This window comes from Rhinolophus sinicus, chromosome 6 (genome assembly GCF_057876585.1).
Source record: "Rhinolophus sinicus isolate RSI-liver-muscle chromosome 6, RSI-T2T, whole genome shotgun sequence".
NCBI lineage: Eukaryota > Metazoa > Chordata > Mammalia > Chiroptera > Rhinolophidae > Rhinolophus > Rhinolophus sinicus.
In genome coordinates, this window is record NC_142506.1 from 1,291,643 (window position 1) to 1,313,076 (window position 21,434).

The window sequence follows — 21,434 nt, forward strand, 5'->3', positions numbered from 1 at the left end:
TCCATGGAAGGAGCCCCAGCCGGAAAGAGGCAGAAAAGTCAGGAGGGCCTGAATGGGTCAGGGGAGTGTTGGGAACAGGGTTCGTGCAGAATGGGGTTCCCTGGAAGGAGGGTTCAGCCCAGAGGCAGACTCAGACAGAGATTTGTCTGCTGGACGTTTACTGAGGAAGCTGATGGGAGGCTAGGGGGAGGGGCTGGGCAGAGGGAGAGCCTGCACCAGGCACATGGTCCCAGAGGCCTCAGCTGCCCTACGGGACTGGGGTGGCCCTGCAGAGCTGGGGCAAGGGGTTTGGGCCTCTGCAGTGCACATCACCCAGTCCCAGGGCACGGACTGCCCTGTGGAGGGCAAGGGGCCTTTCAGCCAGGGCCTGACCCACAGAGGTGGAGTGCCTCAGCCTGAGGGGAATCTGGGGTCTCATGGGAGCCGTTGTAAGGGCTGTCCGGAAGTGGGTGGGCCAGACACCTGCTCTGAGCCTTGCCGCTTCCAGGCTGCTCGCAGGTGAGGAGACTGCCCGGGGCTGCTCACCTCCCTCCTGAATGTGGTGACCTGAGCTCCAACCAGAGCAGACGATGGGACATGCTGGGGAGACCTGCACAGGCTCCCCACCCTCTGCACAGCCTTGTGACGTAGAGGGGACCCACCTGGGAATGCCTGTTCAGGACACTCTAAAATCCAGACAGCTTCCCAGACGGGACCTGAGCCTGTGTCCTGCCTGGGATCGTAGGACTGTAGGAGACATCACACCTGTGGGCCCAGGCTGGGCCCTGACCCTCGGCACACTGGAAGCCCTCACCCTGGTCATAGGCTGAGCCCCTACCTCACTGGACATCCGTCTGGCACAGGCCTTGGCTGCAGGGAGGCCTGGGTAGGAGAAGCAGGGGCTCTGGTTGTGGGGGCCCCGCTGCTGAATCCAGGAGGCAGAGGCAGAGAGCCCACACTGCGAAGTGCTCAGTGACTCACGCAGCTCCGCCTCACTTTATTTTTATCCCCATCAAACCCTATAAATACAGCAATGATTACCAAATACAGTCAATATGCCCCACGCCGCCCACCTCTGGCACTGGCCCACAGTCACCAGGGGGAGGCCGGAGACCCAGAGAGACAGATGTTCTTGGGGAGGGGCAGAGGGTCCTCAGGCCAGACCCCTGGGATGGACCCCCATGTCCCCTCCGCACTTGGATGGCCTGGAACGTCCTTCTTCCTGCTCGGTTATGGTGCAAAGTAAAGAGCGTGTTTCCTACACTGGAGCCTCTGGATTTGTTTTCCCTTTAGAGAACGGGTTGAGAGTTGGGTGGATGTTGTGTGTGGTCTGTCTCCCGACCCTAATGCCTACTGTGGGAGGGGGCAGGGCCTTCACTGGTTTTGGTCACTGCTGTCCCCCAGGTCTTTGATCAAGACCCTCTGTGAATGTTTGAGTGAGTGGGCAGGTGGGTGGGGTGACACGAGATAATGGCTCTAAAGAGCCCAACATGAGGGGCTTGGTGGTGGGGTGGGTGATGCCATTGTGCTCATCATGCTTCTTCCACCGAGGGGAACTGAGGCCCAGAGAGGTGGAGTGGCTTGCTCAGGGTCACACAGCACGGAAGAGGACGAGCGGGTTTGAACCAGGATAAAGGTCCTGGTACCTCTGGAAGCCACATCTCGCTGGGGTGGTGGGGCTGGAGGTCAACACAGCGCCCAGCGGCTGAGGTGAGCTTGGACCCCTCGGCGGTGGTCATCACAGTGCTGTCACTGCTGGTGTCCCTCTGAGCCCTGCCCACGAGGCCTCTCAGCCTGAAGTCTCTGGTGGGCTCTGGACCTGCTGCCTGCAGAGGAGCCGAGGGAGCTGCCCACTGTGGTCCCTCTGGGTTACCTTTCTCTGGGCCACAGACGCTGTCCATTCCGGTGCCAGGCTCCACGAGGTCGGGAAGGGGGAGGAGCAGAGGGAGAAGTCCCAGCCATGTCCTTGGGCACCCAGCCCAGATGGCCCTTCTCTGTATTTCAGAGCCCATAGCTTGGCGAAGGGGCAGGTCTACGAGATGGAGAAGGGACAGCCAGGGATCTCCAGCTCAGAGAGAGCTGATAGAGCAGTGGGGACCCCAGGGGAGGGGAAAGGCCATGGCAGTGAGGGCAGGGCCCTGGCCTCAGGGCCTTCACCACAGCCACTGAGGAGGGAAGAGCATTGGACTGGGGGCCAGAAGCTTGGGGGCCAACCAGCTCTGCCCATTGGTGGGCGGTCTTGGTGAACCACATCCCTGCTCTGGGCCTCAGTTTCCCCAGAATAGTCCAGATGCTCTCCAAGATCCCTTCAGTTCAGCCACTCTATCATTCATTCATTCATTCATTCATTCATTCATTCATTCAACAAACAAGGGAAACAGCCTTGTGCCACTTGCTGCTAACAAGTAGCTCACAGGTCTGTGTGTATAAACAGAACCCTCTATATGTCTGTGTGTCAGTGTGATAAGTGCTGTGGAAGAGGCAAGTTTGGGGCTGGGGAGCTTGGAGGGTCAGGAAGATTCCCAGGAGGGCCAAGTGTGTGGGAAGGACAGCCTTGAAAGACGGGGAAGGCAGCTTGCAGCCAGAGGGACCGGGCTGGGCACAGACCAGGGGCTGGAGGCAGAGGTGCGAGGTGCGCCGGGACAGCTGGCTGCCGTGGGCAACAGTGTCCGAGGGCCTGGAATGTGGGGCAAGGTGCTTGGATGTGATTCTGGCATGATGGGTGGCCGGGGGAGGGCCTCATGTGGCTGGTTTCTTATCCCCAAATCAGACCAGACCCCTAAGCTGAGAACAGGGGCACCTCTGGACAGGGCCTGGAGCCAGAGGTCCCCTCCCGCCACCTCACTGACCCCCGCATTTCATCACAGCTCCAGGAGGTGAGGCTCTTGGTGCTTCCACCCCCCCGCCCCAGGCCACAGCGCTGTCTTGACGTTTGGCAGCGCTCACTAGGGAGAGGGGGCCCCTGGAAGTACAGAGTGTTGTGATTTTGTAAAATGCTGTTCCCTCTGATTTTTATGTTTGCTTTTTAACATCTCGTTACTGTGTCCCCCACACAGCAGTCAGGAGGGTTTTGAGTTGTTGGGGTGAGGGTGGGTGGTAGCCCATGGAAGTCAATTCTTGACTCTGAGTGAGAGAATGTGTGTGACTATGTGAGTGGGACCATGTTTGTGCATATGTGTGCAGGAAGGGGGAGGGGAAGTGGGGGCCTGGGCAAATGCCCGTATGCTGTTTGGCATAGGAGTCTGGACAGAAGCTGACACAGGAGGAGGATGTGGCAGCCTTCTTCAGCAGCCATGTTAGACTCACCCTGTGCCTGCCTGACAAACTCCTACTCATCCTTCAGCACCCAGCCCCACTGCTCCTTCTCTGGGAAACCTTTTCAACACCCCAGGAATAACATACTGTGTCCGTAGGATCTAGCATGTTGCCTGACATTGGAAGAAAAGATTGTGACTAAATAAATGATGCTGAATAGGATAAGATTTGTCAAGAGAGGAGAGGGGACACTGAGCCAGGTAGCAAACGTGGGAGGTGAGTATGGAACAGACAGATGGTGCTCCATGGGGTGTGAAGCTGCCGCCTCCCTCAGGGATGGAGGACGAGCTGGCTCTGCCATTTCCCAGGACAGTGGCAAACTCCTTCACTGCGGATGCGATTAGCAGACAACACTCACATGCATTTCCTTTAACTTTTTTTTTTTTTTTTTTTTTTTGCCACTCCTGCTTGGTGTTAAATACCTTGGGAGGCTGTTACAAGTCTCATGGCGCAGTCGATTTTCTAAGAGCCTGGTGCTATGACATGACTGGTGTTGAATGGTTGGGGGCCAGGCGCTTGCCTCAGTCAGAACCCTCTATATGCTGGTCCTGTGCCAGCCCCTTCCCAGGATGCATCCCCCTCATGACAGTGTCCCTGCATGGTGACAAGGCAACTGTGTCCTCTCTCTCTCTCCCCAGCCCTTTACTACGCTTGGGTTTGGGCACCTCCTGCACTGACCCTTTGAGAACACACCCAGAAAAGGTGTGTTACTGCTCAACATCACTCAGCAGATTGGGTAGGTTTGGTGTTGGAACAGAGACTAGGTTCCGTGGGGAAACTAAGCCCATGAGTACAGCTCACCGGCTCACTCACCACCCCTCACTGCTCCTGGCCACACCTAGTGCCAGGCACTCTGCTGATGCAGAGATGCGAACATAAACATGTGGCCTGCCCTCAAGAAGCCCGTCCTCCAGTGGCCAGGACACACACCTGGAAGGGCGATGGGCCCATCCGGATGGACAAGGGGCCCATAGCCTATAGGAAAGCTGTCAACAGCAGCATGAAGAGAACAGGGCTTGTTCCCCTGTGATGCTCAGTCTGGGGGTGAAATTAGTCCCAGCTGGCAGGAGGCTGCCTGGCTCAGTCTCTCCGTGGAAATGCTTGGTGTGGGGTAACAGTCCCGCTTAGATCCCTCTGGGCGCTGACAAAGGCGTCTGGGTCTGGCCCCCTCCCAGGAGCTCAGCAAGCCTCTGCCGGGGTCGCCAGCAGTTATGAGGAGGCTGCCTTTAGCCTGGGCAGAGGAGAATAACAGTCATGGTACCACAGCGGTAAGGAGGACCCGTCATGTGTGGGCCCCTCCGCTGCCCCAGGTGTGGCTCTTGGTTCATCAGTGGGACCGGCTGAGAAGACCTTGAGGGGTGAGGCCCAAGGGCACACAGGCACTGACTGGCCCCGGGATCCTACCCCGGTTCCCAGGTCCCTTCCTCCAGTGTGTCTCCAGGAGGGCGGGGCGCCGTCGCCAGGGGCTTGAAGCCCGGTGCCCACAGGCAGGGCAGGGAGGGTGGCCAGCCGCCCGCCCCGAGGACGGAGGGCGCAGCCGGGGGGTCTCGGGCGGGCAGGGGCCCAGCTGCACCGCGGCTGCTGGCGGGGAAGGGGCCGCTCGGGCTGCGCCGTGGGCACAGGCCCTGGGGCTCCCTTGGGTCTCAGTGTCCGGGGCGACAGGCTGCCCCGTTCTGGCGAGGGCGGCCCGCGTCCCGGGGAAGCCCACCAGCGAGGCTCCGCACTCCTCCGGCTCGGCCCCTCCGGTCGGGCTTGGCTCGGGCAGGGGCCCACTCCTGGAAAGCCTGCGACCTGGCCCTGTGCGCTCCTTGTCTAACTTCACCTTCAATGTCACCCGTTACGGGTGCTGAGACTGAGGCTCGGGGGTGACGAGGACCCGGCCGTCCCCCGGGCCCGGAGCGCTGGGCAGCACGGGCTTTGGGCCCCAGCCGGCCGCCGTCCCCGGCCGGTCCCGGCTGCCGCGCGGGGCACTGTGGGACTTGTAGGCTCCGGGCGCACGCAGCCCACGGCGCGTCCGCGGCTCCGCGGCCATTGGCTGACGCCTGTGCCCGGCGCGGGGTGGCCTGGCGGTGCTGGGCCAGCGCGGGAGGGGCCGTCACGTGATGTTTGGGTGCAGGCTCCGCCCCTCGCACCGCCCCTCCCGCCGAGAGCGCACGGAGATCGCTCGCGAGCTACCCAGGCCCAGGTGAGGTGGCGGCGCGCGGCAGGTTCGGCCGACGGGGGCGGACCCGCGAGGGCCCCGCGGGCCGGGGCGGGAGGGTGCGTGGCCCGAGGCCTGGGAGGGCGCGGGTGGAGGGCCGGGAGGGGCGCGCGGGCCCGCGGGGCGGGGCAGCCTGGCGGGGGGCGGGTCCGCCGTCTGGGGGCGGGGCCTCTGGCGGGGTGGGGCAGCCTTGGGGGGGCGGGCCGAGGGGCGCTCCAGCTCCGCCTCCCCGAGGGCGCCCAGCTGTGGGGAATCACCCCAGGGTCGCCCCCCGCGGCGGGTTCTGAGCGCTCAGGGTCCCAGGGCGGTGGGCACTCTTTTCCTGAGGCCCCAGTGCCCACTCGTTGGGTGTGAGGGTCGATCCCAGCGCGTGGGAACCAGCCCTGGAGGGAAAGCCAGCTTTTGTGCGATTTCCTCCGCGCCTTCCGGCTCTTCCTGAGTTTGGCTTAAAAGGTGCTTCTGAGAGCTGGGACCTTGCGCCCGCCCGACGAGCATCCAGGTGACCCGTCTGTGCTGCCCCTTGGACGCCCTCCAGGGGCCTCCTTTGGAAGACTCACATCACACTCCTTCCCGGCCCTGGGGTGGTGTGTGCGCTGTCCAGCGTGGTGGCCACTGGCCTCACTTGGCACAGGTAGGGAACACTGTAGCCGTCGCACAGTTCTGTGTGCCAGTCTCCTGGACTGGGTGGGCCTGCTGTCGTCCCAGCCACGCCTGGGTCCCTTTCCTTCCTCACCTGCCCGCTTCCTGCCCTCTCCTAGTTCCTGGCAGAACGGCAGCTCAGCCTCCCCTGGGCAGGTCTTGGCTCACTTTTCTGACCACCCGCTCCCACCAGTGTTTCCTGCCTCAGGCTCTGTCTCTTTTCCTTCCTGTCACTGCCGCTTGCTGCTTGTGTTCTATTTTATCTTTAGTGCTTGTGAGGCAGGGATTAGGGTTGGTCCTTACTGCACCCCCAGCGTGGACACAGTATTAGGGTGAAGGAGACAGATGAAGTTTGTCAGTTTGGAGTGCTTCCGCCTGTTATAACAGTGCTTTCACGTGGTTCAGCCTCACAGGTTGTAGGTCCTGGAAGGAATCTGGTGCAGCAAATAAATGCCCGCCAAGGATAGTACAGCTTCAAGTACGGGGTGGTGATAGCCAGTGGTTGTGGGAGATTGGCAAATCTCAGAAGGCTTCCTGGGGGAGGTGGAGCTTTAGTCAGACCACGTCCTTATTTCTCCTCCTCTGTTGGCCTGGCTGCACTGACTGTGACCAGCAACTCTGCAGGCCCTGACGTGGGCGCCTAGGCACGGAACCGCGGTCTGGGGGCTCACGGGCTTGTGGGCAGGCATCCTTAAGTCCCTTCCCTGGCTCTGCTGTCTCCAGGGTGAAGGCCAGGGTCTGGTCCCTGCCTGTCGCTCCAGCCATATCTTCCATGATTTGCTTCATGGGCCCCAGCAGTGCAGAAGTCCTTGATTCCTGAACATCCCATGTCTTTTCCCAGCAGCATGAGTGTGTGGGAGCCAGGCCCTCTGCTTGGAATGCCCTGTGCTCCCCATGTCTCTCCGGGAGCCCTCCTGTCCCCTGCCTCTTCTGGGTTGGGTTCACCCACTTATGCCCATGGCTCCCAGCCTCGGGTGCTTACCTGACCGTTCTGTGTTACGCTGAAATGATCTCTGTCTCACACATGATTGGAAGCCTCTGGGGTGGACGGACCTCCCTCTTGGTCACCCTTGGGCCTCGAGTGCCCAGCCTGGCATCTAGAGCCTGTTGGGTACCCGACAGATTTTGATGTGTGAGTGGACTGCACATAGAAGCCAGTGAAGAGGACAGAATGAGACATGTGCTTGTGGCGAGGGTCTGTCTGTTCAAGATGTGGAAAGCTTGAAGCAGGGACATGGGACTTAACTTCCAGCTGGGGAGAAAAGACTCCAGCTGTGACCAGGGGTGTGCTGAGCGTAATGACACGGAGTAGATGTGCGCCCCAGCGTCCTGAAGGAGGCCTTCTCAGGAGGTGGGCTCTGAGCTGGGCCTGGAAGCACGGCAAGGTTGGTCAGCCAGAAAGGAAGGGTGGGTGTTCTGGGGTGATGACACTGACCGTACCTGCCACGCTCAAACAGCGTGCTGGCTGCTGGGCTCTGTCCTACGTGATTACGCCCAATAACTGAGGTCGTTTTCACAGTGAGCCCAGGAGGAAGGCTTGTGTTACCCAGTGTTACAGCTGAAGAAATTGAGGCACCGAGATGTGGACTTGCCCGCGCCCCTAACTGCGAAGTTCTAGGGTGCCATCCACTCCACCCCGACATCCGGGTTGTGTCCTAGGTGGCCAGGCATTCACTGCTCTGGCTAGTGTTGGCACCTGACCTGGTGGCCAGGGCGTGGGCTGTTCTAGCTCACACTGGCAGATCTGGGGCTGCTGGGTTTGTTTTGATTGTGTTATTTGCTACCAATGGAATTTAACTGTGGCTTCGTCTGGCTGTAATTCATTGTGCTTTAAAATCTGATTCGTGTGATGTCTGTGGTGATGGCTTCGCCGGTGCTCGGAAGGCAGCCCGTCTCTCGGATTGGCCTGTTTCTGCCCTCCTGCCCAGCCCTGCCCGGCTCCCGAATCTGTGAATGAAGAGAGAATGAGTAGAACTGAAGAATGAATGGGCCTGTCCTGTCTCTCCCCAGGAAGTTACCTCCGGTTGTTCAGCACTAATTCTTGTAGGTTTTTCTGTACTTGACCTTGAACCTCCTTACCCGTTTGGGTGTGCTGAAGCAGGCCAGGGGGCTGCAGGTCCCATTTTTTAGCTGAGGGACGTGGGCTCAGAGGAGGCTCCTCCCGTGTGCCCCGAGCCCAGACGCCAGGCTGCCCGTCTGCCTCCCGTCCTACTTGGGAGCCGCACCACTGAACACCCAGCTGTGACCCCGGCCTGAACCAGAGGGCTCCCAGTGCCTGTTTGTTGAAGAAGTGAGGGGGATTGTGACAGAGCTGACCTGAACCTGCGTCCTTATTCTGCTTCCTACAGCGCGGCCTGTGGAGCCAGTGGGACCTTCTGTAGGAAGGGACTTGTCTTGGCCCGAGTCCTGCTGGAGAAGACAGGACCCACCAACAGACCAAGGCAGGTGCCTGGCAGGTGCCCGAGCTGCAGAGCCAATGGCGATGCCTCCTGGGCGTGGGTGTGGGGCTTGGTTAGAGTGCCTTCCCTGCCTGCAGTCAGCGCTGTGCTCAGAAGCCCGTCGCCGCCGTTCCACCAGCTTTTTCCAGCTGCAGGATTGTCTCCATCAGCTGAGCCTTGCTGGGGGTCAGGACGGGTGTGAAGGGAAGTGAAGGTGATACCGTAGTGATGGAGCCTTCCCCTTTGAGGTCCACTCTGGGCCTGGGCAGCCTGCGAGGACTTGAGCCAGCTAGGTGGGCTGCAGGTGCCATTGCCGGCAAGCAGGACGGCCTGCTGGGGGGGTCAGTGGCAGGGCCACGGCATCTGTGGTCAGGCCGCCGTCCGTGATGCAGAGCGTTCCATGAGGATGTTCTAAGGCCAGGCCCTGCCCAGAGCCTCAGGGTGTGTGGGGAGCAGGATGGGGCTGGCCTCGTCACAGAGTGGGGTCACAGTGGGTGGCCGATGAGGGGTGAGACTGTGCATGGGTGGGTATCTGGGAAGGAGTCCTGGATGCTGGGGGGGTCTAGGCTGAGTCTTGGACACTGAGAATTAGCCTGCGAGGATGGGAAGGAAGCCGGTGCAGTCAGTGGGAGATTGGAGGGCGACACAGGGTGTGGGGCTCCCCGCAGGTGCGGCTGCCTGGGGCGGGGCTGTGAGGGCCTCGGGAGGCAGGTGAGGTCTGGGCTTTGGTCCAGCGTGAGCCTCGCTGAGCACCATTGAAGAGGACTGGGGACGGCTGCGGGAGCAGGGGCCAGGGGTCTGGGTGGGATGGCGTGCAGGGTCTGTGGCTGGAGGCCGCCCCTGGCGTTGAGAGGTGTATGCCCTTCCCCAGCCTGTAGCGGCCGGGCCTGGTGGCCTCTCCGCTCAGTGTCATGTGGCTGGCTCTGTGCTGTAGACCCCTCCATGCAGTGATCACTTGCTGGGACAGCTGGGCCTTTCCAGGGACTGGGGCAGCAGGTTGCTCATTACCCTGGCAGCCTTGGGCTCCGCCTCTGGGAGAGAGCCGCCATCCTGGGCACACGCTGACCCCTCAGCCCCAGCTGGGAGCTCCAGCCCAGGACACCTCTGTTGCTTACTTTCACCGGATCCATGGAAGACTGTCTTGTTTTCTGCCTGATTTCCCCTGAGAGAAGGACGGTGTTAGCGCCCAGGTACAGAAACAATGAGTTTCCCCGACACAGCATTGCAGCATCTTAGCCATGGGAACCTGACGCATGTCCCTCGTTAGCGCATTCCGGAGCCCTGCAGCAGCCACCTGGAAGTGGTGGCATCAGCTCCGTGGCCAACACGGACACTGAAGATGTTGCTCGAGGGGTGTGGGGGGACTGTCCCTCTGCTGAGGGGCCCTGTGGGCGGCCTCCCCGCTGCCTCCCACTCCCGAGCTGGCGCTGCCTGGACAGCAAGGCTTGGGCTGCTTTTGAGGTGGGTCAGCGGGGGTGCAGGAGGGCTGACCATCACCAGTCGGCACCATCAGTGTGTAAGGCAGCACTGCTGTGACCTCGGGGGTCCGCCAGGCACCTGCTCGGTTCCTTATGCCCCTCAGGTCAGCAGCCCTCCCAGGGCTGAGGAACTTCCCAGAGTCCTCAGGGACCGGCTGGGATTTGAACCCAGCGCTCTTGCATTTCTGCTCTGCTGCCTCCCGCAGGACCAGCTTGGGAGGGCTTGCCCACTGCCTGATGCCCCGTGGGTTAGAGGACGTACTTGGTGATGGCGGTGGTTATGCTTATAAAGACCCAGTGCTGGGCCTCTCTCCCTGACTGAGCTGACGTTCTCAAGGAGAGCTTAGTGAAGGTCAGAGGGCTTTAAGGAATCCAGGTTCAGAAGCCTGGTATTTCTCACAGAGGGGAGAGGGTGGCCCAGGTGGAACTCGGAATTCTTGTCCCCCGTAAGGCTGGGTGGCAGGTGGCATAGAATGAGCTCTCCTTCAGGCTGTGATTGGCCCTCCCTGACCTGTGGAAAGGTGTACAGTCATCAAGTCAAGCATTTTCAGGGCTTTGGGGCCACGTGCCATGCTCGGGCACCTGTCTCTCCATGTCTGTCCGTCCCCTGAGCCAGACCCTGAGTGTGGTATGAGGGGTGCAGACTGGGCCTTCACCAGCTAGGAAGCCAGACACTGGGGCTCCAGGATGGTGGTGAAGGAGAGGATGGGGTGTCGTCGGGGAAGACGGGAGGGGTGTGAGGACTTTGCTCTGGGAAGTCGGCTGGACAGAGCCAGCCCGGAGGAGGCGGGTGCCCCCAGGCCCTCCCGCCGCCCCCACCTTGGCTGCCTACTCCCTCCAGCTAAGGATTCCGAAAGGCCCAGACCCCACCTCTCCCCACATTGAAACAATGCAGCACAGCAGCCTCCTTCCGGGGCTTGGCTGCCCTCCTAGCCCCGGGCTCAGCAGGGCCCATGAGGAGCTGGATTCATTACCCGGGGCTGACCTCATCCTCACCAGTCACGCAGCCCAAGTGCTAACGAGCATGGGGGTGGGGGTCCTCTCCACCCCGTCCCGGGTCCAGGAAGCCTTTGGTTGTGGGGGCGGACACTCTGGCCGCCCCCAGTGTCCGGTCTGTGGCAGGCCCTCCATTCACTGTTACTGTTCCGGCCTTCTTGCCCGGGCGCAGCTCTGGTGCTCACTCCTGGGGCGCCGTCCTCTGGGCGCCGCCTCCTTCACTTAGCGGTGGCAGCTCTTTGCAATTTGACCTGATCGTCTTTCCAGCCTCTGGTTGACTTGCTGGGCCTTTGTGTCGGCCCCCTGAGCCTGTCCTTGGGTGTCAGCTCGCTGCCCCCTTCCTGGAATGGCGGGTGCCAACCCCACCTGGCATCCTCCTCCCACCATTCAAGGCTCTGCTGAGGGCTGCTCTGTGGAAGTGTGCCCGCCCGCGGGGCCTGGCACCCTGGGCTGCCTGCTGCTGGCCGGGGCGGCCTTGCCCTGACGCCTCTGCTATGATGTTGGACAGGGCAGAGCACCTGCCACCTTCCTGGTCCTCTGCTCACCTGCAGGAGGAGTTGGAGGCCAGTGGAGGGGTGGGGCCCACGGCAACATGCAGGATTCTGTCTCATGGGACTTGGGGTCAGGTTGGCAGGAGTGAAGCCAGGCATCCAGGTGTAGGCACGGATGTGATGGGCTGGGTGGAGGCCCTAACGGTGTAGGCCAGGTAACAAGCGTCCCCCAAGGCTCAGTTGCCTGAAGCTATGAAAGTGTGTGTTCTGGGGAATGGGGGGACTAGTCCATGGAGTCAGAGACCCCGCTGCTGGGTCACAGAGCAGCTGTTGTCAGGAATGTGCTCTCCCTGCCAGAGGGAGGAGAGCTCTTGGGGTCCTGTCCTGGGAACTAAAGGCTGGCGCAGACGGAGCCAGTCGCTTTTGCTCACAGTTCATTGGCCAGTGAGGGATCCGCACCCCAAGTGGCCAGGAAGTGTGGCGCCCCCACCCCCTCGGGGGAGGGAGCTGGAGATGGCGGCCAGGCCGCTTTGTGCCTTGGGCCACCCTTCCTTCCTGGGCTTCTCCCTTCTTCCTCCCGGGGTTCCCCCTGTGCACAGAGAGGTTTGGCCTGCTGGCTCAGCTCCCTTCTGGTCCCCCTGTTCCCAGAGGCAGGTGCTGGGGACACCAGATCAGGTTGCATATGGCCTTGGCTCTGTCTGCTTGGTGGCCACAGGAGGCATGGACATCGACAGCCTGCTGTCTTCTTTTATTGTTAAATTTTTGATTTTGAGATGATTATACCTTCACATGTGGTTGTAAGAAATGCTTCTGAGCCATCTGTGTCCGTTACCTGGCGTCCCCAGTGGTGGTGTCTGGCAGAGCCAGAGCACAGGCCACACCCACCGTGCCCACATGGGTCAGTCTGCAGATGGCTGTTTCCATCTCGACCCTGGCTGGTTGTCCTTTTAGGGCCACACCCACCTCCCTGCTGCCCCAGCCATGCTCAGCTCCTGGGGACCACTGATCTGTCCTCCTCTCTCATGTCATCGCAAGAATGTTATGTAAATGGAATCACATAGCTTGTAACCTCGGGGGACTGGCCTTTTTCCTTGGTGAAATCCCCTGGAGATTTCTCAAGGTTGTCACATGTATCACTAGCTTCTTTTTATTACTGGGTCCTGTTCCGCTGTGGCTGCGTGGCAGTGTAACTCTTCCAGTGTCCTTGCATTTCAGAAGTTTGAACAGCGTATATAGTTCAAAACTAGAACTATGCGGTGGAAGTGACAAGTGTCGCAGCCCTGCCGGCCCCGTCCTCGTCACCACTGTTGCTGGCCTCTTACCTATCTTCCCAGCGACACAAGGATACAAATATCAACCAAATGCAATCCACCATATACAGATCAAGCAAATGCAGACGTATACTTTTATTTTACCTTTTTCTTTCACAAGTCGTGTTTTAACAAATCTGCACCTTGGTTTTAATTTTTCTTCCTTACTCAAAACAAAATGTCCTGGCGATCTTTCCGTATCAGTACAGAGAGCTTCTCTTTTTCTTTGGAGAACTACAGAAGATTTCACGTGTGGAAATGCCCGAATCGATTTTGTCCTCCTTTGTTGATGGAAATTCAGGTTATTTTCCATCTTAGCCAATTACAGAACGAATAACCTTGTTCCTATGCCATGTGGTACATGTGTGTACGTCATATGTGTAGGATAAATGCTCCCAAGGGCACGTGCTTTCCTAATTGTGACGCACACTGCCCTTCCCGGGGACGGAGCAGTGTACACACAGGAAGTGTGGCAGCGCCTGGCCCCAGCTGTCCCCACACTGCGTGTGACCAAGCTTCAGACGGGGGACGTGCCTTTCCTTTATTGGGGACGAGTATGGGACGTTTTTGTGTATCGAACAGTCGGCGTTTGTATTTTCTCTGTGAACTTTCTGTTCCTCGGCTGCTCACTTTTCAAAAACGGCGTCATCCGTCTCTTTCTTGTAGATGATGGAAATTGGCTCCTGAGAGTCCGACGAACCCGGTCGCTTGGTTCCTGACGTGCCGTTGCCGCCCGGGTGGACGGTCTCCCTGCTCACTCACCTGCGGCTTTTGGAGTTTGACTCAGTCAGCAAGTGCTTCTTTTCTTCGAGTTTCGAAACTTGCAACCTCCTGTGTTTTCTTCTAGTTCTCACTGTTTTGCTTCTAAAGCTTTGATCCATTTATTGTTTATCCTGGCGTGGCTGTGAGGTATGGGTCTGACGTTACTGTTTTGCAGACGTTTCACCAGTAGTCCCATCCGAACTAGGAAATCAGCCCGCTCTTCCCCACTGCTTTTATGGTCTGGTTGAGTCATGCCCTAAATTCCCATTTGTATTTAGATTTTTGAAATCTGTATTTTATTGTGATAAAAACCCTTAGCGTGAGCTCTGCCCTCTTACCAAACGTTCAAGCGCGCAGTACAGGCTTGTTGACTGAGGGGCGGGTCGTGTCGCGACAGGAACTCACTCATCTTCCTTGACGGAAGGAAACTATGCCCTGAGTAGTAACTCTCCATTTCCTCCCCGCCCAGCCCCTGGCAGCCACCATTCCACTTTCTGACTCTGAATTGGACCGTGTGCGTGGAATCGTGCAGTGTTAGCCCTGCGTCCGGCTGGCTTCTCTCAGCAGCCGTGTTGTCAGGTGTTCCAGCCTCGCCTCCTGTTAGCTGCGCACTGGTGCCCTGGATGGACTCCGTGCCTGTCTGACGGGCACTGGTCCTTCTGAGTCATGCTGCAGTGAACACAGGCATGCTAGTGTCCCTTCAATATCCTGACTTCAGTGCTGTGGGACAAACACCCAGAAGCGGGGTGGCTGGATCACGCGGGGGTCCTGTTTGTAATTTTTTGAGGAATCTCCATGCTGTTCCCCAGCAGCTGTGCCGTTTTGCATTCCCACCAACAGGGTGCGAGGGTTCCAATTTCCCCACATCTTAGCTGACACGTAACCTTTTGTTTTTTTGATGACAGCCACCCGGAAAGGTGTGAGGTGACAAGCCACTGTAGTTTTGATATGCATTTCCCTGAGGGTTAGTGACGCTAGCATGTCGTCATATACTTGTTGGCCATTTCTACATTATCTTTGGAAAAATGTCTGCCTAAGTCCTCAGCCCATTTTATAACCAGGTTATTAGTTTTCTTTTACTTTTCTTTTTTTTTTAAACTATTGAGTTGTAGGAGTTCCTCATATATGTTTTTGGGGATTAACCCCTGAGGTATAGTTTACAAATATTTCCTCCCCTTCCTGTGGTGACTTTTCACTCTGTCGATTGTTTCCTTTGCGTTGCCCAGCCCACAGCCCCACCCGCATGCATGCACACACTCAAAACCCACAAACCTGACTGGTTTGGGGTTGAAATTATGTTAAATTTATAAATTAACTTAGGGAGAGTGACCGCTAGTATCGAATCTTCCTTCTCAAGAAGGTGGTTTGTCTGTCCAGATGTGGTTTGCTTTCCTTTTGTGTTCTTCTGTGATGTTTTCAAGTTTTCTTTACTTGCACGGATTTTGTCCTTTTTGTTGTTGTTGTCAGGAGTCTTGTTTCCTATTGTGTCCTGTTTAGTCAATAATTACACCTTTCTCAGTGTTCACCTTTGTATTATTAAACCTACTTGCATTACTGTTACTGAAATGTCAGCTGTAAATTGTAGCCTCTGACTTGTGAGTTCTTGTTGTCGAGGTGATGAGCTAATCATTCTGCCTTCCTTCTTTTCTCATTTCCCTCTTGATTTTTATTAGTTGAGTTGTTTCTCTGTAGTCAGAGCATTGTGTTATTTGCGTCTGTCACTCCAATCCCATGTTTGTTCTAGTCTTGTATCTGCAGGTAGATGTGTTGAATGCTCACTGACAGCCCTTTAGATTCAGTTTCCTGTGTCAGCCTTTGATGGGCTGAGGTTTTTCCTGCTCGTGCTTTCTCAGAATGGATGGCGGGAGCAGTGGTGACTAAGGGCTTATGTGTTCAAAACTCAGCTGGGCTTGACGGACAGTTTGCATGTTGATGGACTCCTGGCTTTAGACCATCATTCTTTGGCCAGCTGGTAGATCTTTTTCCACTGACTTCTGACTTTGAGTGTTGCTTTGGAAAAATCTGAGGCCTGCCTGTTTTTTCTTTTATGAGTGATTTCTTTCTTTTTACCTTAGTTTGTTCATTTTTCTTGTTTCTGCCCTTGGTGACACTTCTGAGTCCCCCTGCAATGTCTTTTCTCCTTTGTCCTCTTCCCGTTTTATCTTCATGTCTTGCACCTAGAGGTGCGAGGTTCCCTCCTTCAGTGCTGCCACAGTGGCAGGGCTTCCTGCAGACGTGGCTGGCAGGCAGTGCAGCCTGTGGTCCCACGGCTCTGCTGCGTGAGCCTGGCTGAGCTCTCAGAGGCTTCCGATGCCGGCCCTCCTTGCCCAGTCCTGTTCTCGGGGGTGTGGTGAACAGAGGCTTGGAGTTCAGGGGCAGCCCGTAACGCTCAGGTGCTCTCTGAGATCTGCCACTGCTGTCCTGTGTCCCCTCACCGCTCACGAACGTCCCTTTACGTCCTCCCGTGAGGACTCTGCCTCATTTCTCCTGCTCTTGGGAGCCGTTACCTATGTTTTGGGGCCTGCAAATTGTATTCATTTTCTACTTTCTCTAAATATGAAGTGTGAGCTTTTACATTTTTTGTTTGATTATTTTTTTGGGGTCATTCTTTTCATCTTAATGTGATTTCTAGAAGAAAATAGGAAAAATATGCTAATGTATGTAGCCACGTTTATATTTGAAGTTAGTTTCCTCATATTCAGTAAACTCCAAAAACTGTGAAAATGAAAACAAGGATAATGTGATTCGAATGGCTGTTCTGGTGCTTGCACACAGTAAGCACTTAGGAAGGGCTCATTCACTGCCCTGCTCCCTCCTGCCATGGCGGTAAGGCCACCAGCCCCCGCAGGAGTTCGCTTCAGGCTGGGGAGGGGTGGACCCATGAGCCTCTGAGTGTGGTGTGGGCAGAGGCCACGGAGCCAGCGCAGGGCCTGTCGTGCTCAGCACCGTGGACAGCTCCAGGCCGCTGAGCAGGCGCCACAGGCCCTGGGCTGAAGGGCAGGCGGAGACTCCATGCTGGGAAGCCCTGTCTGTCCGTGGGGCGCCTCCTCCCTGAGGCTTCCAGGTGAGGGCTGGGTGCCTAGGGCTGCCCTGGTGTGCCAGCCACTGGCCTGGCCTCACACTCAGTGCCAGAGCGTGGGCAGGCAGGCAGAGGAGAGGCTGTGAGGTGTTGCTGTGGGTTGGGGGTGAGGGTGGTGGGCTCTCCTTTTCCTAGGCGACCACTCTCAGCTGGGCCTGCTCTTTGGGGGCCCACCTCTGCCTGCCTGGGCAAATGATGGTGTCATCGGTGATTTAACTCTGCCGTCTGTAAAAAGGGGGACGCCCTCCCCGTACTCACTGAGACCTTGCTGCAGCTGTCATCCCTCTCCTGTGGGAGGGGGTCCTGCCCTCCTCAGCCGGTTAATTTGCTGAGGTTACTACCATTAAAGTAACAGACAAACAACAAGCCTCCGCCGGCCTCCCCTCCCTCGCGTCACTTCACCGGAAGTCTGCGGGAGGAGGTGGTGATGGGCGTTCTCCCCTGGAAAGCTGGGCTGTCTGGTGGGTGGGTGTGCCCAGCAGATGCGGCCATGGCTCCCTGCTGCAGGCCGTGGTCCTCCTTCAGCCACCCCCACAGCCCACCCTGCATCTGCCAGAGTCTTCGGGTCTGCGGGGAGCATGACTTCTGGGCCGCCTGCAGCCCCTGCCCTCGTGACTCAGGCACAGTCTTCTTGCCCCTCAGCTGCCACCGTTGTGGGAAGGGGCCCCGCTGATGAGCAGGGAGCTGGGCAGCGGGCAGAGCCAGGCCAGAAGCCTGGCCTCCTGTGGCCTCCCCTGAGGGTGGGGTAGGGTGGGGCGCGCGGCAGGGGAGAGGGTGAAGGGCGTGCGTGGCTGGTGTCCTGACTGCCCTTTGGTGCTGTTGGAAGCCCCGCTTCTGCTTGGCCCATTCTGAGCATTGTTCCAGGAGGTGCCTGGGGTGGCTGGCTGGCATTCTGTTTGACGTGGTCCAAGTTGCTATAACAACACTCCGATGTGTGTCATTGCAACTCCCCCGGCCGGCCCCTCCTCTGCCTCTGGCTCCGTGGCGCACAAGGCGCACATGTGCGTGGGGCCGAGCGTCTGGCCTGGGTGTGTGTGGAGGGAGAGGCAGGTGTGGGTCGGAGGGGGTGGCCCAAGGGTGGGTGTGGGCACGAGCTGGAGCTCTGTGACTCAGGGACTCCACACCCAGACGGACCTTGGCAGGCGAGAGCGTGTGCCTAGGGCACCCGTGAGGGGGGACTTGCCCCCAGCCTGCAGCTGACTCTCCCACCAAGCATACGAAGCTCAGCTGTCTGGACTGGTGACCGGTGCCTTCTCTTTTTGCTGTGTCCTGCCGCCCAGAGGCCCCGGGACCTGGCTGGCTGGCCTGAGCGGTAGCGTGCTGTGGGAAGGGGTGCTCCAGCATTTGTCCCCGAGAGCCGCTCCCTGGCTACCTGCACGGGACGCTTTGGCAGAAGGCCGGGGGACCACTTCTCCCTACTTGCCCCCATCGCCTCCTGGGCCTCCATAGAGGGCCCGGCCCCGGTCCTGCTGGGGGCAGCCTGCAGCCGCTTCTTCACAAAGGGGTGGACTTTCTGCCGTGGTGTCCAGTAGTGGGTCTGGCCCGTCCTTCGTCGGCACTGGGGGCTTCCTGCACCTCTGCCTGGGGCCCTGGGAGTCCTGCATGTGGCAGGCCCTCAGTCCTGACCTTTTCCCTTTGCCCGACACCTTTTCCAGGGCACAGGGCCTGCTGGGACTCAGGGCCACCCTCGCGTCCTCAAGGTTCCCTGCAAGGGACAGCTGGACCAAGGGTTCCTTGCCGCCCACCTGGGTCAGCACACCTGCTCTGTCTCCCTTCCCTCTTTGGCGACCCTGTAAGGGGCAGAGTCTGTGCACAGACAGGGAGGGGGAGTGACTTTGTTAAGGTCATATGTCCAGCAGAGGCAGAGCGGAGACTCAGACTGGTGTCGCTTGCGGTCTCCTCACTCCCCTGACACCATCATAAGCAGCAAGCAGGTGACAAGCTCTGGCCGCTCCCCTCCGGGAGAGGCAAGAGAACGGCTGTGGGGTCTCCAGCCCACCTCCCCTCCATTTTCCTTCCCTCCAGCTTCTCGGTTCCTGCCTGGGCCTGGGCTTGGGGGGCATGAACTGTGTCTCCTGTGTTGGGCCCCCCCGTGTGTGGGGCGGGGGCGGCATGGAAGCAGACTTGCGTGCCCGAAGCCACCCTGCCATGACCGTGGCATGAACTGGGGGCAGTGTGATTTGGTTTTTCATTGTGAATGATGTGATTTGCTCATTTATGGGTCAGGACTTTGAGAGGCCATGCTATGCCACCGTAACAAATAGAATGGCAGACTTGCCTGGTGGGCCGACTGGCTGTGCCAGGCCTGTCTGGCAAATCCCACAGAGCAGAGGCACTGGCGCCTGCCCAGGCCCGACCTGCCAGGTGCCTGCCCCCGTCTCTGCCAGCCCGCCTCCCTCTTTCCCATGTGGGAACATCTTGGTCAGAGACCTAGCGGCAAGTGGGGGGACAGGCCCGCTGCTGCCTGCACTGCTTTGCACTGGGGGGTCCCCTGCTCCCCTGGCGTGGATCAGCTGCTGACCTACCCAGCGTGGGCCTGGTCCCCCGAGGGCAGCAGCTGGGGCCCCTGGACACAGATGTGAGCCCTGTGAGGTGTATCACAGCACCCAGAATGGGCCTGCCTGTGGCAGCTGGGCACCACTCTCAGGTAGGAGACCCCAGCAGTGCTGGGGGGCGTGCTGCTCCTGTTGTGGGCTCCCTGGGAGGGGCAGGAGCTCGCGGTGTTCGGGCACCTGTCTGATGTCGGGTCCCTGCAGGCCCTGGCTAGGGTGGGTTTGTCCAGCCGCAGTCTGTTGGGGGTGAGCCGTGGGGCCTTCCCAGGGACCCCCGGCGGGGTCCCGCTCTGCTGCCTGGCCTCTGTGCCCACCAGGTCAGTCCCTTCTCAGTTCTTCCTCATTTCAAACGATTTGCATTTGAGAGAACTCTCCAGGGGCCTGGAAGGCATGGATTTCCCACTTCTCAAGTGATGTGCTTGGAAGCCAAGTCCCCCGTGAATGATGAACCTCAGCCGTTTAATTTTTCCCTGAGTTTGTAACTAACACCTCCAGAAGCCCTTCTCCTGCGCTCCATTCATCAGCACGGTCCCTGGGGACCAGACTTGCTTTTTCTCTTGGCTGCTTCTTGTGGGGTATGTGCCCCTCCCTGCCTGTGGGCTGTCTCCCTCCTTTCCCGTCATCTGTCTGTCTCCTGGCCTCTCTGTCTCACCCTCCTGAGTCTCTGTCTTTGTCTGGAGCCCTGCTGGGCTCCTGACAGCCCTGGGCTCGGCCCAGCAGGTGGCTGGGGGGCTGGGTGGGGGGCTGGGTCCTCTGCGAGGCCCCTCCTCGCCGGCCGTGCTTCCTCTCACCCAGACTGCACCCAGGAGCCTGTGCCTCGGACCCGTCCCACGTGGTCGGAAGGACCTGGCCGTGGGGTCATGTCACGGAGAGTCAGGCCAGGGCTTTTCTGCTATGTGGTGGTCTTGGGGTTCCCTGCTCTCAGGGTTCCCCACTTCTCACCAACCAAGACTCCTGCAGCAGCCTGGGCCAGGTCCTGGGGTCTGCAGCCGAGGGGTGGTGCTGGCAGGAGCCTGAGGCTCACCCTGGGCCACCTTCCTGGAGAGTGGCCTGTGGATTGTCTGGGGTGCCTGTGTCCTGGTTTCTTAGGCAACTGGGGGTGGGGTGGGTGTGGGGGAGAGTCCAGTTGTCGCCGCCATCCCCCTGCTCAGCCTGCAGTCTGGTGAGGCCGGGCTGGCCAGGCTTTGGGCTCGCAGGGCCTTGACGGCCACCCGGCTGCCCTTTGGAGGAGGCTGTGGCCAGGCCTGAGCCGCCCGTGGCCCTGGCCGTCTGCGCCCTCCGCGCCCTCCCCTCCTTCCTCTTCCCGGGCAGTTGCGCTCACTCCAGGCCTGGTCCCCCCGCCTCCTGCCCAGTCCTGGGGGCTGCCCTCTCCCCGTTTTCTTCCTGTGGCACCAAAACTTGGAGGCTGCAGGAGACGCTCAGCCACACTGTCACAGAGAGCCCTGTGGTGTCAGCAGACAGGTGAGGGAGGGCAGTGCTGGGGGCTGCTGGGCTGGGAACGTGCGGCGCCTGCAGGAGGAGGAAGGGAGAAGAGAAGGAATCCAGAAGCAGGGGCGGGGGGCAGGACAGGCCCGCTGCGAGTGTGTGCGTGCCTTTCAGCCCAGGTCACCAGGAGGTGCCAGTCAGCCTTCGGTCTCTCCTTTAGAGCATTTTTGTCTTTGTCCTACTTGGGAAACCGTCCCCCACACGCAGGTTACAGAGGAACTCACCTCTCTCGGAAGCTGTTCTGTTTTGTATGGGCAGCCATGATCTGTGGGAATATTTTCTTCCTATGTTCGGCATGGACCAGTTTCCCCCACATGGCTAACCAGATGTCCCAGCGCCATTTATTAAAAAGTCTTTCTTTGATTTGAGCTGTCGGCATTTATTAGATACTAAATGTCCATATGTGCAAGGGTCTGTTTTTAGACTTTCTTATTCCATTGGTTTATGTTTTCATGCACGGAGTTTTAATTATGGAGGCTTTCTAGCATTTGTTAAAATAGCTTTATTGACACGTAACTCACTACCCCAGAGTGCACCGTTTTGACGCGTGCAGTTGGGCGGTTTTTAGTGTATTCAGAGCTGTACACCCATCACGACTGTCACATTCCAGAACCTTCTCCTCACCCTAAAAGAACCCATAGCTATGAGCAGTCACTGCCTGCCCCCTCCCCAGCCTGTACAACCCCCTGTGTGCTTCTGTTCCTGTGGAT

The 21,434-nt window shown here is 58.8% G+C and overlaps 1 protein-coding gene across 11 annotated transcripts in view; it reads left to right on the forward strand.

Annotated features, from left to right (window-relative positions):
* The first annotated feature begins 4,290 nt into the window (after positions 1-4,290).
* Positions 4,291-21,434, forward strand: part of TSNARE1 (t-SNARE domain containing 1) — a 99,013-nt gene continuing 81,869 nt past the window's right edge. The window contains exons 1-3 of one of the 11 annotated variants that reach the window (XM_088798925.1): positions 5,275-5,479; positions 6,601-6,611; positions 10,736-10,742. In XM_088798925.1, coding sequence (XP_088655051.1) covers positions 5,397-5,479; positions 6,601-6,611; positions 10,736-10,742 — 101 coding nt within the window. In that variant the 5' untranslated portion in view covers positions 5,275-5,396. Of the gene's footprint in view, positions 4,653-5,274; positions 5,480-5,695; positions 6,126-6,600; positions 6,612-10,735; positions 10,743-13,576; positions 13,756-21,434 lie in introns of those variants that run through there. The other 10 variants (XM_088798923.1, XM_074316992.2, XM_074316991.2 and 7 more) reach the window with 10 other exon arrangements.